We start from the raw sequence: 13496 nt of genomic DNA, 5'->3' as shown, positions 1-13496 counted from the left end.
CCATCCCCTGCCGAGACAAAGCTGCGCCCAGCGCGGGGAGGCCTCGCCAGGGGTTTCACACTTCATTTCTTTCCCTCCCAAGTGCTCTGGGTGCTCTCCTCGGTGTAATGTTTAACCGTAGCATCTCTAGAACCGTTCCTTTTTCTGTCTCTTTTTGCCCGTTTTGGTGTTGTTTGCCAAGACACTAAATCCTGTGATTCATGACCTTGGAGGTTTCTCTTCAGTTTGTTGTGGCACATTTGTTGAGCTGCTTTAATCTTTTACGTGCAGTTTGCTTGACCCTGTTCACAGTGGATGTACCCTGAGGGGGTGAGGCTTTTGCCAGGCAGTCTGGTGGCATTTCTTCCTGTGGAACTTAATTATGCACTGTGCAAATGGAAATATTTCAATGTCTGCACCTGAGCAAAACCTCAAAAAAACCCTTCTAAACAAACACGTCAAGCCAAACTATACCCTTACCAAAAAACCCACTTTGGCTATAGATTTTCTTTATACAAAGTGGTGACAGATCTTGTGTTGAAAACATTTTTAGACACAATGGAAATAGTTCTAGGGCTTGACTAGCTGTGAACCTTCACAACTGTGGTGGCTCAGAGGAGTCTGTGCAGTTACATTTCCCTAAAGCAGGTAACATATTTGTGGTATGTGGACATATTTGGGGTATGAGAGATCCAAACTGGGTAATTTTCTTGCAGTGTCCATTCAGAAACAATCTGGGTTTATCCTTATGATGATCTCTACCCAAATTTCTGGTCTCACAATGCTTTGCACATTTCATGTAGCAGCATATTCGATTTGACGCTTCTATTAACACTGTTATTTGTTCTTTTTTGCAGCGTGTTCTTCTTCTTGTTGCCTCAGATGTTGATGCATTATGTGCTTGTAAAATACTCCAAGTAAGTCCTGGTTCGTTATCACTTCTGGCTAACAATAAAAGAATATATGCACTGGGATCCTGTTAATGGGTTTGAACTGGAGAAGAGGTGAAGGTTTAATCTGCTTTTGTAACTTATTTTTTCCATGGACTATGACGCTAAGAGCTGGTGAGTCATACTCCCAGGGGTCATGTAGGTTTGGCATTTGGGATGTCTTCAAGGAGAAACTTTGTATGGAATAGAATTTAGCATGGTCTGACATTGTAGAAGAGGTTGTTTCCCTGTTTCCCCTCACCTTTGCTAACAGCTCTTTGCTTCCCTTTAGGCTTTGTTTCAGTGTGATCATGTGCAATATACACTCGTTCCAGTGTCTGGGTGGCAAGAGCTTGAAACTGCCTTCCTGGAGCACAAAGATCAGGTGAAAAACACTGGAAACTTCTTAAACTGCAGTGCATCTTTTATACATGTACTTCTTCCCTTCGCCAATTTAATATGTCATCTCCAGCTAATTATTTATAGTGGCTACCTCGAAACTGGTTACGTTTTAACATACCACTGACAAACCTGTCGAGTTTTTAATATCAGCTCAAACTAATGTGCTGTAATTTTCATCAAGTCCCATTAAGTTTGCACACATTTTGAGCTAGAAAGTGTGTTGGTGATGGATGTTCAGCATCCCTGAACTGAGTGTTTTGTCTCCAAACTTTTTTCTGCTTCAGATACATCAAATGTCAGAACGTAAATGCAAATTCTAGCAATGACAAGTGCTTTGTGTGTTTTGTAAAGGTGTTTTCAGTCTTTCATGCTTCTTCCTCATTTAAATAACAAGCTTTTTTGCTTTTATTTTTCCTTTTGTTTCCAGTTCAAATACTTTGTTCTTATCAATTGTGGTGCCAATGTTGACCTTCTGGAAATCCTGCAGCCTGAAGAAGACACTTATTTTTTCGTATGTGACAGCCACAGACCTATCAATGTAGTGAATGTTTACAATGACACACAGGTAAATGCCTTTCTTTCACAACTAAAACTTTCCCACAGTGTGCTGGTGAGCACTGCAGTGCTTTTCTGTGTTTTGCAAAACTGCTCTCAGCATTAGCTTGTGAGTCAGAAAACAGCATTCATGGAGCACTAGTAATGTACGTGATCAGAAAAAACTCTTTTCGGTAGTAAAATAAATGCTGTCAGCAGTGTGATAGTTGTCAGTAGTAGGTACCTGTTGATCTCTTTGCTATAAATCAAATTGCCAGGAATCAGAGGATAAAGATCCTCAAGGATGTGTCATGTTTTGCCTCAGCATTCAGCAATACCTAGAATTTAAAGTATTAAGCACAAATCTATTTTAACAAACATTAAAAATGGCAGTTCTTTTAGTAATGCTGTAACAAAGGAATATGGTGGGTTTTTTACTCTTATTTTGTACAATCAGGATGGTCTTTGTATTAAAAAGCAATATTTTTGTTATGCCAGGAATCAATCATAGCCAAAATGAATTTTTAGTTTCTCTTCCCAAGTATCTGCAGTATCCTCATTTGTCATCTGGGAAGCATTTTTACTCACTAAATAAGATACTTTATCGAAATCACACGTTTTTCTTGTTAGATTAAGCTGTTAGTCAAGCAGGATGATGACTTCGATGTTCCTGCTTACGATGACATCTTCAGAGACGACGAGGAGGAAGAAGAGGACTCAGAGAATGACGGTGACGGGTCAGAACCTTCAGAGAAACGCAGGCGTTTTGAAGAGGTGAATTTGTGCTACTTTGTTGTGATAAGAAGGAAAATAAAACTGTTATTACATATATTTTACATCATAATAATGACCTTTGAGTTTAAAAATTGTGTTCCTTTGGATCACAAATTCAATTGTAGGAGATAAACATGATCTGTCACAACAGGTAGAGTTTCACATATACAAAATGTTTGTTTTTCTGAGCTGCACAGAAATATTTTCTCCTTATAAAAAGGTATGTTTTGAACTTGATTGTACATAATGCTGACTTTGTATAGCCAGTGATCTGGGGAGATCTGTCTCCGTCATGTGCTCTGGGCTTTGAGTTCAGCAATAAAACTTCTTTAGAGATAAACTTCTTTATCTTAAATAAAGGTTTGAGAAGGTGGAAGCTCACAAATAGTTTCGCAGCCCATTTTGTCTGAGCTTGTAGCAGTAACTCGCAAAAGTATATCATGGGATGCACAAAGAAGTAAATGTGCCATGTGTTGTTTGTAGCATTTTCTTTTTATGCTATAGAAGGAGGCAAAGGCTAAGGGACAGTTAATATAAATGCATTCTGAGATTTAATACATGTTTCATATTATTTTCCCATGAACAGTGCACACTTTTTCCTACTAACCTACAAAGGGCCCTTAGCAGTAGCAGATATCAGAAATTCAAAGAAAAATCTATAAATACAATATACAAAAACTGTTCTTGAATCTGTTAAATATCTCACAAAGATCTTAGTGATTTTTTGCTCAACTGATGATGATATTAATGGAGCTGAAATATACAGTGTCTCTTCTGAGCTTCATTATCTCTCCTTATTTTTCATTAATCTCAGGTTTATATTACAAAATGGTAGGGTGCAATGTTGCTGCTGTTGAAAATATCACATACCAGTCCTTATTTGTGCAGGTGAGCTAAAGGAATGCTGGAACAGATGAAAAGTGTTCCTTGGAAAAATATGGGACAATACTTTTCTCATAGGATGTTCGTAGCAATATTCTTTCCTTTAAGACTTCCTAAAAAAAATCCTCTTAATGAAAACCTCAATTACGTTTTTTAAATTAAGATTTGACCATTAAAGTCTCTAGATGCTCATCTAAGGGAATATTTTTTTAGCTTTCTAACGTCCAAATTAACTTGCAGGACGTGATAGAGAGGACGATGAGAAGGCGACAGAGGCGAGAATGGGAAGCACGCAGGTGTGTGCACTGGGGTTTGTGCGGCTTGGATCTCTTTCTTTCCCTTAATCTCTGACTGAAATCTTGTTAAGAATGCAAACACACATCACTGAGCTGTGATTTGCAAGATGCTTCAGCCCTAATTTTGTTCAGAAAGGTGTGAAAGATATTTGCTCTATATGGAGGAGAGTTCTACATAGCAATTTAAAATTTGAGCAGCAATGGGTGCATTGCTCCACTTAGATAGTTGTAGAGTTCTTATCTTGTCCATCTTAAAGTAAAGTTTGGGCTTCTGTCTTCTTCTACACTCCCACTGTTGTCAATGGGAATGAGCAGGAGTTAATCAGATAAAATGGGATTTGAGGAATAATGATTTAATCAATTTTCCCTTTCTGCTTTTTGACTGCGTTTCGCTGTGGTCTCCACATTGTTACTAAAGTCTAATTCCCTTGCAGAAAAAGAATTTCTAGCCCAAGTTTTAATCCTTTTAAGAGCTAAAATTAAATTTAAATATAATTTCACAATTTTTGGTTAGATTTTTAATTGGATCCAATGACCAGTAACCATTTAGTCAAATGTGGATTTTTTTTTTCCCCTTTTAGACGAGAAATTCTGTTTGATTACGAACAATATGAATACCATGGGACCTCAGTAAGTATACACTGTTTGCCATAAAAACTCAAGGTGACAATGTGTGATTGGACAATGTCCAGTGTTATAATAATCTATTGCAATTATATAATCCTCTGACAAGACTCTACAATATATTGTTGTCAAGGCTTGTTACTTTTGTATCTGATTATTATTCATAAGATACATCATACATGTACAAGTAGTTAAATTTAGTTTGATGTTTCCTGACATTTTTTAGGTCTTAACAAAAGTATCTGTGCACAAAATACTCTCACGAAATGACCTGAGCATGTTGGGAGCTTGTTTGCCTTTCAAAGTGACAGGGGATCTCAAACATAGCACTTAGGACATCAAACTCTTCCTTCTGTCACTGAGTAGGTTTATGTTTGGTTTAGTGTTCTTTTACACTAACATTTGCAATGCAGGTTTGCAGCGCTCTATGAAGTATTTTCTTTCTACTTAGTATCTTAGTAAGCTGCTGGCAGAGTGTCAGGCTCCAGCGTGTTTCCTAGGGCTTTAGTAACATACAGTACTTGGCAAATGTAACTGTGTTCTATTTGTTTAATGAAGTGAGAGTCTTGTGTTCCTTTATCCTCTTTTTGCTTTTCCCTCTTGTAGTCTGCGATGGTGATGTTTGATCTGGCCTGGATAATGTCTAAGGACTTGAATGACATGTTGTGGTATGTTTCTATCCTTGGGTTTCATAGAGGCTACAAGGTTAAGCAAAGACAGGCAAGATTTCCCCAAATTATTTGGTTTCAGTAGGAGGTTCCAGTTTTGTTTGTGAGTGGATGTGTGACTTCAGCCAGAGGACACATCTATGTGAATCAGTTACAAGCAACAATAGATTTTTTATGGAAAAAGGGAGGTTGGTGCTATATGTTTATGTCTGTTTAAGAGGGGATAACAGGATACAGCTTTGCTATTAGCTTTTATGTACTGCTGGTAAATAGTTTCTGATTTGTTCTGTTACATACTCAGAAGACTAAATATACTGTTCTAGATTGGAATATTTGTTGGTTTAATGCTTTTTTCTATTTCTTTTTTCCCCAAAAATTTTTAGGTGGGCTATTGTTGGCCTAACAGATCAATGGGTACAAGATAAAATCACTCAGTAAGGAAGATTTATTTTTTTAGCTGTCTTTATTATTATTTCTTATTCCTTTGTCTGTTTTTAAAAATTCTGTTTTTAGGAGTGATTGATAGCAATTAACAGAGATCACAAAACATATAGGGATTATTATAACAGAATTTGATTTGTAATCAGTGACATTAAATACTTTAATGACTGAATGTGATCTGATGCTTTCCAAAAATCTGAATGCTTATCAGAAAAAGAAAATTTGCTCTCTACTATTTAGAATTCTTAAATCAGGTTTATTGTTCCCAGAATTATAAAACAATTACTTGTGGTCTGGGAATAAATTGTGTTTAATAGTCGTTTACCTGTGTATGAACTTAATACAGTTTTATTAAAGAAAAAACTTGTGTATATTCTGTTTTCTCCAGCTCCTTTTACATTTGCAGTTAATAAGTTTCAGGTTTTTTTCTCCTTTTTTTCTTCTTTCCTACTAGACATGATAAGAATTCTAGTGTTACATGGGTAGGGTAATTCTGGTGTTCTGTTGTTACTGAGACATGGATGTTTTCAAGAAGGTAATTGTAATAAGTGACTGATTTAATTGGTTAGTCTGTCTTTCAGTATGGTGCATTTTTAGCTTTAATTGCCTATGGATGTGGCTGAATATCAAACAAAACATGATTTAACAAGTTAGGGTTTTTTAAAGACATATCTACAGCTTTCATGCTGTTCATTTTAGGAAGCGTTTTTGTGTTCTTGTAATCAAGGACAAAAATAGAAGGAAGAAAGTGACAGCTTTGTTTTTGTGTAGGATGAAGTACGTGACTGACATTGGAGTCCTGCAGCGCCATGTCTCTCGCCACAACCACCGCAACGAGGACGAGGAACATGCTCTGTCCATTGATTGCATGCGAATAGCGTTTGAGTACGAGTATCCTTGTACAGGGTCTGGGGGAAAGGCACTCTGCCCACTTGGTGAAACCCTTCATCTAGGGAACAAAGTCCCAGCACCATTTCTGCTGCTGAGAACAGAGCTAAAAGAAATGGAAATGGGAATGTTTGGTTGTACATGAATCCCTCTTGTAGCTTCAGTTCAGCTTAACCTTTCAGAAGGAGTTACAAGTGTGTGTGGCTCCTCTTGTGTTACATCACCTGCAGCTTCTCACTGCATCTCACATAGTACAGAGCTGTGGAAGGGCAACTGAAGCCTTACCTGCTGGTCGTGGTGTGTTGTTTGTAGCTTCAGGTGATGAATGTGTTTATAGTTATCTGCCGTAACTCCTGCTCAGTCTGCGCCTGGCACTGTACCAGCACTGGTCTCTCTACGAGAGTCTCTGTAACACCTCATACACCTCTGCCAGCCTCAAGCTTTGGTCTGTACAAGGGCAGAAGAGGCTCCAGGAGTTTTTGGCTGACATGGGGTGAGTTATAAAAATCTGGGTCTCAATTAAAGGTTCATTTATTCAATGAATTACAGGGAAATACTGAGAATGTACTGTAAATCCTCAGATGATTGGTTTCTAAATATGATTGGGAGGATCTGAGTGGGTGGCTCGGTCTCTCTGAGTTGAGTTATGCAACTTGTGCCTTGGTTTACAGGGAATACTTCAGCTATATGCTTCTATGGAATGGTAGCCAGTAAGCAACCTGTGCTTCCTAACATCTGCTTTTCAATGACTGAAGGGAAAAGAATGCAAACAAGTTCAGTCAGACTTAACTTGCTAAATTATCTAATATAAAGTCTTAGGAAAGAAAGGCAAAATATTTGTTTCTTCTGGCATACCTGTCAATGTATTTTTCCTTCTGTTTTTAGTTTGCCTTTGAAGCAAGTGAAACAGAAATTTAATTCCATGGACATGTCTTTGAAAGAAAATCTTCGGGAAATGATAGAAGAATCTGCAACCAAATTTGGGTAAATAGTTTCAAATACAAAGGCTTTATTTGGAAATACTTTTGTATAAGGAGGATGTAACATCTTGCTTTAAAAAAAGGTGGTTTGTAGATTGACAAAGTATATCAGGCTCATTGCAAATGTTGGGGTGTGAATTGTCTTCATATTCTTAACTTTAGCATACTGAGGAGATGATAGTCAATGTTGACAATGTTAATGAACTTTCCTGGGTATGTTTCATTTTGCAGAATGAAAGATTTAAGAGTTCAGACATTCAGCATTCACTTTGGCTTCAAGAACAAGTTCTCAGCCAGTGATGTAGTTTATGCAACAACTTCTCTCATGGAGAATATAGAGAAAGATGGGCCTGAATCAAGTAATTTCATTAAAGCTTTGGACAGTCTCTCCAGGTACTGAAAATGTCTCTTCATTCTTCTGCAGTTTTATTTAGGGAACATGGATTATGTATCTAAAATATACATTGTTGCTTTGTAAGCTATTGAAGAAAATTCAAAATACCCCTGTGAATAGTGTTTAGCTCTCATGTTTGTGTGAAAAGCTTTCTTTTTTAAGAAAGTATCTATTTTTATTCTTTCTGTTGCAGAGGTAACCTGGACAAACTGCACCAAGGACTGGACCTGGCCAAAAAGCAGTTACGTGCCATTCAGCAGACAGTGGCCAGCTGTATTTGCACCAACCTGGTCATCTCTCAGGGGCCATTTCTCTACTGCTCCCTCATGGAGGTCAGAATTCTACATCTGGCTATCTCACGACTGTTCTTTCTGGCTGTATTGTCCTTGAATAACATTGTTTTCCTAACTGCTTGGCACAATAAGAATTACTCTGTAAGAAAGGACCTATTTATTTATACTGTGCTGTTGTCTGATGGGTCACTGTTGACATCTGCTCTGAACTTGCCAAAGGAAGAGTCAGCCCTTTCAAGGGGGACAGTGCTTCACTGCCAAGCTAGGTGAGCTCAAACTCATGTAGTGTATGGTTTTTGGTGGTGTTCTTTAGGCCACACAAAGCTTCCAGACTTGTCAGTGGGTATTAAAATTAATAAGGGTAAGAATCATCTTGGATCATTATTGATAATTTTTGTTTTCCTAGGGCACACCAGATGTGAAACTGTTTTCCAAGCCAGTGTCTCTGTGCCTCCTTAGTAAATACTTGCTCAAATCATTCATTTGCTCTGTAAGTAAAATAAAAGCTTTTGACTAACTTCTGTCCACTGTAGTAGTTACTGTTCTGTCAGACACTTGCAGTTGACTAATCAAAACATTATATGACAATATTAGTAACATTTTTCTGCCTATTGACTGGATAATTTTAGCATATCTGTGAATGCTGCTCCAGAAAAGAGGTCTGCCTGCGTGACTTCATGGCATCAGGAAGAGTTTTCATTACTAAGATAATTAGAATGTAAGATCTTTGTGTAATTTTCTAAGTTTTGAGGGAGCACATCACTGAAATTTCTTTTGGTCCTTAAAGTGACTTTCAGTGTAAGAAAGAAGGGGATTAAAGAAAAGCACCTTCTGTTGGACTCATTATTGCTGTATCCTTAGATGAATGTTTTCAATACTATCTCACACATGGAGAGCTGATACTAAATTGTTTCCTGAGCTTGGTCTAAAAAAGAGTCTTTCTGTCTTCCAGACCAAAAACAAGCGTTGTAAGCTGCTGCCACTGGTCATGGCTGCACCCATGGATGTGGAACAGGGAACTGTGATCATGGTGGGGATTCCTCCGGAGACACAAAGCTCGGACAAAAAGAAGTAAGCATAGGATCTAGAAGTACTTTCTGAAGGTTATCTAAAAATTTTTCCTGTCTCTGAAGCAAATACATCTTTTCTGTGCCTATTTAACACTGAATATGTTGAATTATATCCTTTTTAAAAACACTTTTTGCGTAGTGTGCATGAGAAGGATGCAGATCTTCAAGACCTTCCTTGCAAGGTGTTTATTTTCTTCCCTCTTAAGAGAGGGAAATAGTTCACTATATAACCCATGACTTAATTTCTAAAGGCCTGAAAAGTAAAGATTTGTTCACATAAATAAATTGGTTGAATATACAACACCTGCAAAACACCTGGAAACCATTTCAACTCCCACCAAGAAAAAAGCTCCACACTTTAGTAAAGTTCCATGTTTAAACAAATTAATCCTTCTTCAGTGATGCTCATTTGTATTTCTGCTCATCTTTCAGCTTTTTTGGAAGAGCCTTTGAGAAAGCTGCAGACAGCACCAATTCCAGGACTTTGCACAACTACTTCGACATGTCGAGTGAGTAACGCTGCGCTCCCCGCGCCGTCCTGCAGGGGGCAGTGTTGGCGTGGAAACCCCGCGGGGCTGACCCTGTGCCCGACCTGCTACACACACAGCTGCAGGACTGTCAGTGTTTCCAAGTGCTCTCTTGTGCAGAAACTATAAACTGCAAAGCCGAGGCTCCCTTATCTCTTGAAGCCAATCTGCATTTCGTGTGGTCTTCATACATGCACTTCAGTACACAGCCAATGAGGTTATCTGAGGGAATTTATATTTAGCAGCCAAGCCAAGTATGGTATTGATGAGACAGGCAGCCCGATTTGCCTGTCTTGGTACATGCTTACAAAAGAGGCAGTTTTTAACAGCACATATTTATAGATGCGTGTTGAACAGACAAATAGTCTTAGATTTAAGAAGTGGCTGCTGCACCATGTAGTGAGCACCTAGGAATCAGAGCCTACTAAAATCTAAGCATTAAATAAACAATGTGCTTTCATTTTGTCCAAGTAGCTTTTCCTTCTGAAAGTTGAATAAGAATATAAATTAGTATGCTCTGAATTATTGTTCTTTGAGTGTGACATGTGGTACAGCTTTCAGTCACTTGTGTCTCATTTTCATGTTGTAGTAATTGAATTGAAAACGGAAGATCGGAGCAAGTTTCTGGATGCACTCATTTCTCTCTTGTCCTAATGGTAAGATACTGTAAGGAGGATTAATTAAAAATTATTTACAAATCAGGCTAACAAACTGTAGACTATTTTAAGAAATGGTGCAACTTTTCGTGAAAGCATAAATTGAAGATAGGCATTTCTTGCAAAGACAATTGTTTTTCTTTTAAGGAGGAGGCAGACAATGTACAAGCAAAACGTATTTTTTTCTTCCTTAAGAGATTTATTTAAGTTTCATCATCCATAATGTCCTCTTCAATTGTTCTTAACTTTTTGTGGCTTTTAACTTCAGCTGGAAAGGAGCAGCTGTTTGTGTTGTGAGTGAAATGGTGATATTAACTAACTCCAGTTGATACTCTGTTACTGACTGCCCCTTCTGGTGCCGAGTTTGAGCTTCAAGTGGAATTTTGGCCGCAGTGGTGCCACTCTTGGCTTTGAGGTTATTGCAGAATTTGCATCTTTCTTTCACAGTGCTAAATTTGTAGCCTATGCTAGTATGTAATTTTTGTCTGGAATAAAGATGGGGATACAAGACTATATTGGAGGTTGTGACTAGTCCAAAGCTGTTTGTTGGACAGCAGAGTCATGAATGGCTTCTAAGATCTCTATATCTGTTTGTTTCTTTCTTTACACTTTAACAATTGATTGTATTTGTTTGTCTTCTGCCCTTGTTACACAGTGATGCTTTTTGGCTCCTTGTGCTGGAAGCTGAGGATCAGACCCTCTGAAATGATTATGGATGTTCCAAAGTTCATGGTGCTGCAGTTGTGATGTGTCTTCCTGTTTTTATGTACTAGTACAGGCCTGGACTGTTGTTTTTATGCCTCTTGGGAGGTCAGAAGGATTTTGACCTGAGCACAGATACTAAGCACTTCTTTTTCTAAACATCCCATCCTTGTAAAGGCAAAATCTGTCTCCCCAGGGGTATATGTAAATCAGACTCCTGTTTGTCACAGCTGCTTTTATTGGTAGACATCCTCCTGTGATGTTTAGTTGTTGACTGATAACAAAAAAAATAGGTTTTGAAAAAGTTCCATATTTATATTACCATTTAAATGTACTTTTAAATTGGTCTTGAATGCTTTTTATTTTTTTTAAACAAGCTACTTGAAACTCTCCTTGAAATTCTAGAATGTTGAAAGCTTTTTAGTAATATCAGCTTGAAGTCTTGTAGTTTAATTTAAAGAACTGTTTAGTGAGACAAGTTGTAAGATCTTAGGGCTTTTAAAATCCAAATACCGAGTAACTGCCAAATACCAAGTGAAAAATCTGGGAAATTCCAGTGTCAAAGCCTTTTTAGTCATAAGTTGTGATACTGTATTATCACTTGTAGCTTGACTTCGGGCATAATTTTCCTGGAAAGAGTCAAAAATACTATAATTCCGTGCAGATTGTAACACTATAAATACTGACAGAGTAGCTCATCCTGTTCCATAACAGATTTCATTTCACTTTGGCCATATGACATGGAATGGCTTTTTGGCCTCAACCTGCTGTGCATTGGGGAGTAGTGTAAGTGTACACTGACAATTCTTTTCTTCTTGCAGTGTTTGCTTGAATTCTCTGTGACTTCAGAGTTTTTATGTATTATAATAGTTACCTAAAGGTTATGTATCATTGCATCATTCTTTGTACATATTTTAGTGCAGATTAATTTAATATTAAATGTGATTTAAATGTAGCCAACAGAAACTTAATTAAACTATATTTTTATTCAAACAAGAGTGGAAGGGTTTATTTCTCAAATGTTGCCATCTTATCTGAGTAAAATCCTGTGCCAAGCTGAGATGGCCAACGAAATGTGCTTCCTGAGATAAAACATAATGCTCCCCTTTCGTTTCTGTGTTTACTAGGTAGTGTTGGCAACAAGTGATATTCCCCCTTACCAGCACACTTTGGGTTTGCCTGAACACAGCATTCAGTCTGTTTATCCCATTCCTGAAGTACAGTACTGTGCTTTAAGCCTCTGGAAATGGAAGCACAGAGGTTTCTAGTGCTTTTTGAACCCTGACAGCAGTGCCAGGCTGCTTGCAATGTAAAAGCCAGGAGTCTGTGTGACACTGAAGTGCACTTCCAAACATTTTCGCTTTCAGTTATAAACTGCTGAGTGGGTTAAGTTGAAGATAAATGTAGGAATTTCATTTATTTGTCACAAAAGAATCTCAGCCATTTCTACAGTAGTAAATGACTGTAACTACTTCAGCTCCATCATATATTTAGGAATTTTATGCTTCTAGATGTAAATATCAGAGAAAAACATAAATACAAGGTCCTTCAGTGTATGAGACCTCCTTGTGTGTATGGGAGGAATAATGTGTGCTGGGTGAAACTGAGTTTGCACTTGGTCAGTAAATGCTCTTACACATCCTGTATCTCTGACTCATGGTTCAATGGCCATCTATTCTAAACAAAATCTAAATCCTAGACAAAAAACTAAATTCCCAATTTTCTTCCTGCACAAAACTTTTAGACAAAAAGATGTGAGGAAGGCATCAAAAAGCACAGGCATATAACATCTCCATTTAATTACTGTATGTCTTCAGTTACATTTAGTGCTACGTTTTCAATGCAAGGAATAATTTTGGTGGGTACCTGAGCAAGCTATCACCTTTTTCTGCTTGTTTGGAGGTTGGTTTTCATGTGGTTTTTTTCCTCAACCCTCTCATTAGAATCTGTGTGAACTTCATCTCACCTCAGCAAATCTCTTATTGCTATTGTTTCCCTCTCCTGGAACTTTAAGTATTTACTCCATTCCCCTTTCAGGGCATGTCTGAGTTCTCCTGCCACCACCTTCTCTTGCTGTGGTGATAAATACAGATCTTGCCTTACTATGGAGAGAGGAGGGAGGGAGGGTTTGTGTTTCTTTTAGTAGGTGACTGTCATGTCTTGAAAAGTGGAAAAATTTCAGGCACATGCACACCTAGCTTCAGCATATTATGTCATACTGGGAGGTTGACAAGTGGGAGCTAGTTTTTATGCTGGGATGTGTTGCTAAGTGCTTTACTGGCAGGTTCTTTGACCAAACAGATGTGTAATGTGGAATATAAGCTTTCCTTGTGCCTTCTTTCTGTGTGTGAGGCTTTTGGTTTGGTTTTTTGCTGTTTTTTAAGGTTCTGTTTTTCCCAAGATCTACTGGAAGCGCCAAGAATGCTTCTGCAAATTTTAGAATTAGAATCACAGAAT

The 13496-nt window shown here is 37.9% G+C and overlaps 1 protein-coding gene across 1 annotated transcript; it reads left to right on the top strand.

The window, feature by feature from the left end:
• Positions 1 to 836: 836 nt before the first annotated feature.
• Positions 837 to 10335, top strand: CDC45 (cell division cycle 45; the record flags this gene model as incomplete). The annotated part of the gene is made up of 17 exons (XM_009070082.1): positions 837 to 896; positions 1201 to 1293; positions 1738 to 1875; positions 2475 to 2618; positions 3741 to 3796; positions 4378 to 4426; positions 5027 to 5088; positions 5472 to 5522; positions 6301 to 6420; positions 6779 to 6910; positions 7303 to 7401; positions 7629 to 7790; positions 7985 to 8123; positions 8491 to 8574; positions 9037 to 9155; positions 9587 to 9663; positions 10271 to 10335. Coding segments are annotated over 17 exons (1650 nt in total), but the record flags the coding sequence as incomplete, so codon positions are not given.
• Positions 10336 to 13496: the final 3161 nt, after the last annotated feature.

This window comes from Acanthisitta chloris, unplaced genomic scaffold, assembly GCF_000695815.1.
Source record: "Acanthisitta chloris isolate BGI_N310 unplaced genomic scaffold, ASM69581v1 scaffold45620, whole genome shotgun sequence".
NCBI classification, from domain to species: Eukaryota; Metazoa; Chordata; class Aves; order Passeriformes; family Acanthisittidae; genus Acanthisitta; species Acanthisitta chloris.
The sequence above is the reverse complement of the archived record's forward strand: the minus strand, read 5'-3'. Positions and strand labels throughout refer to the sequence as shown.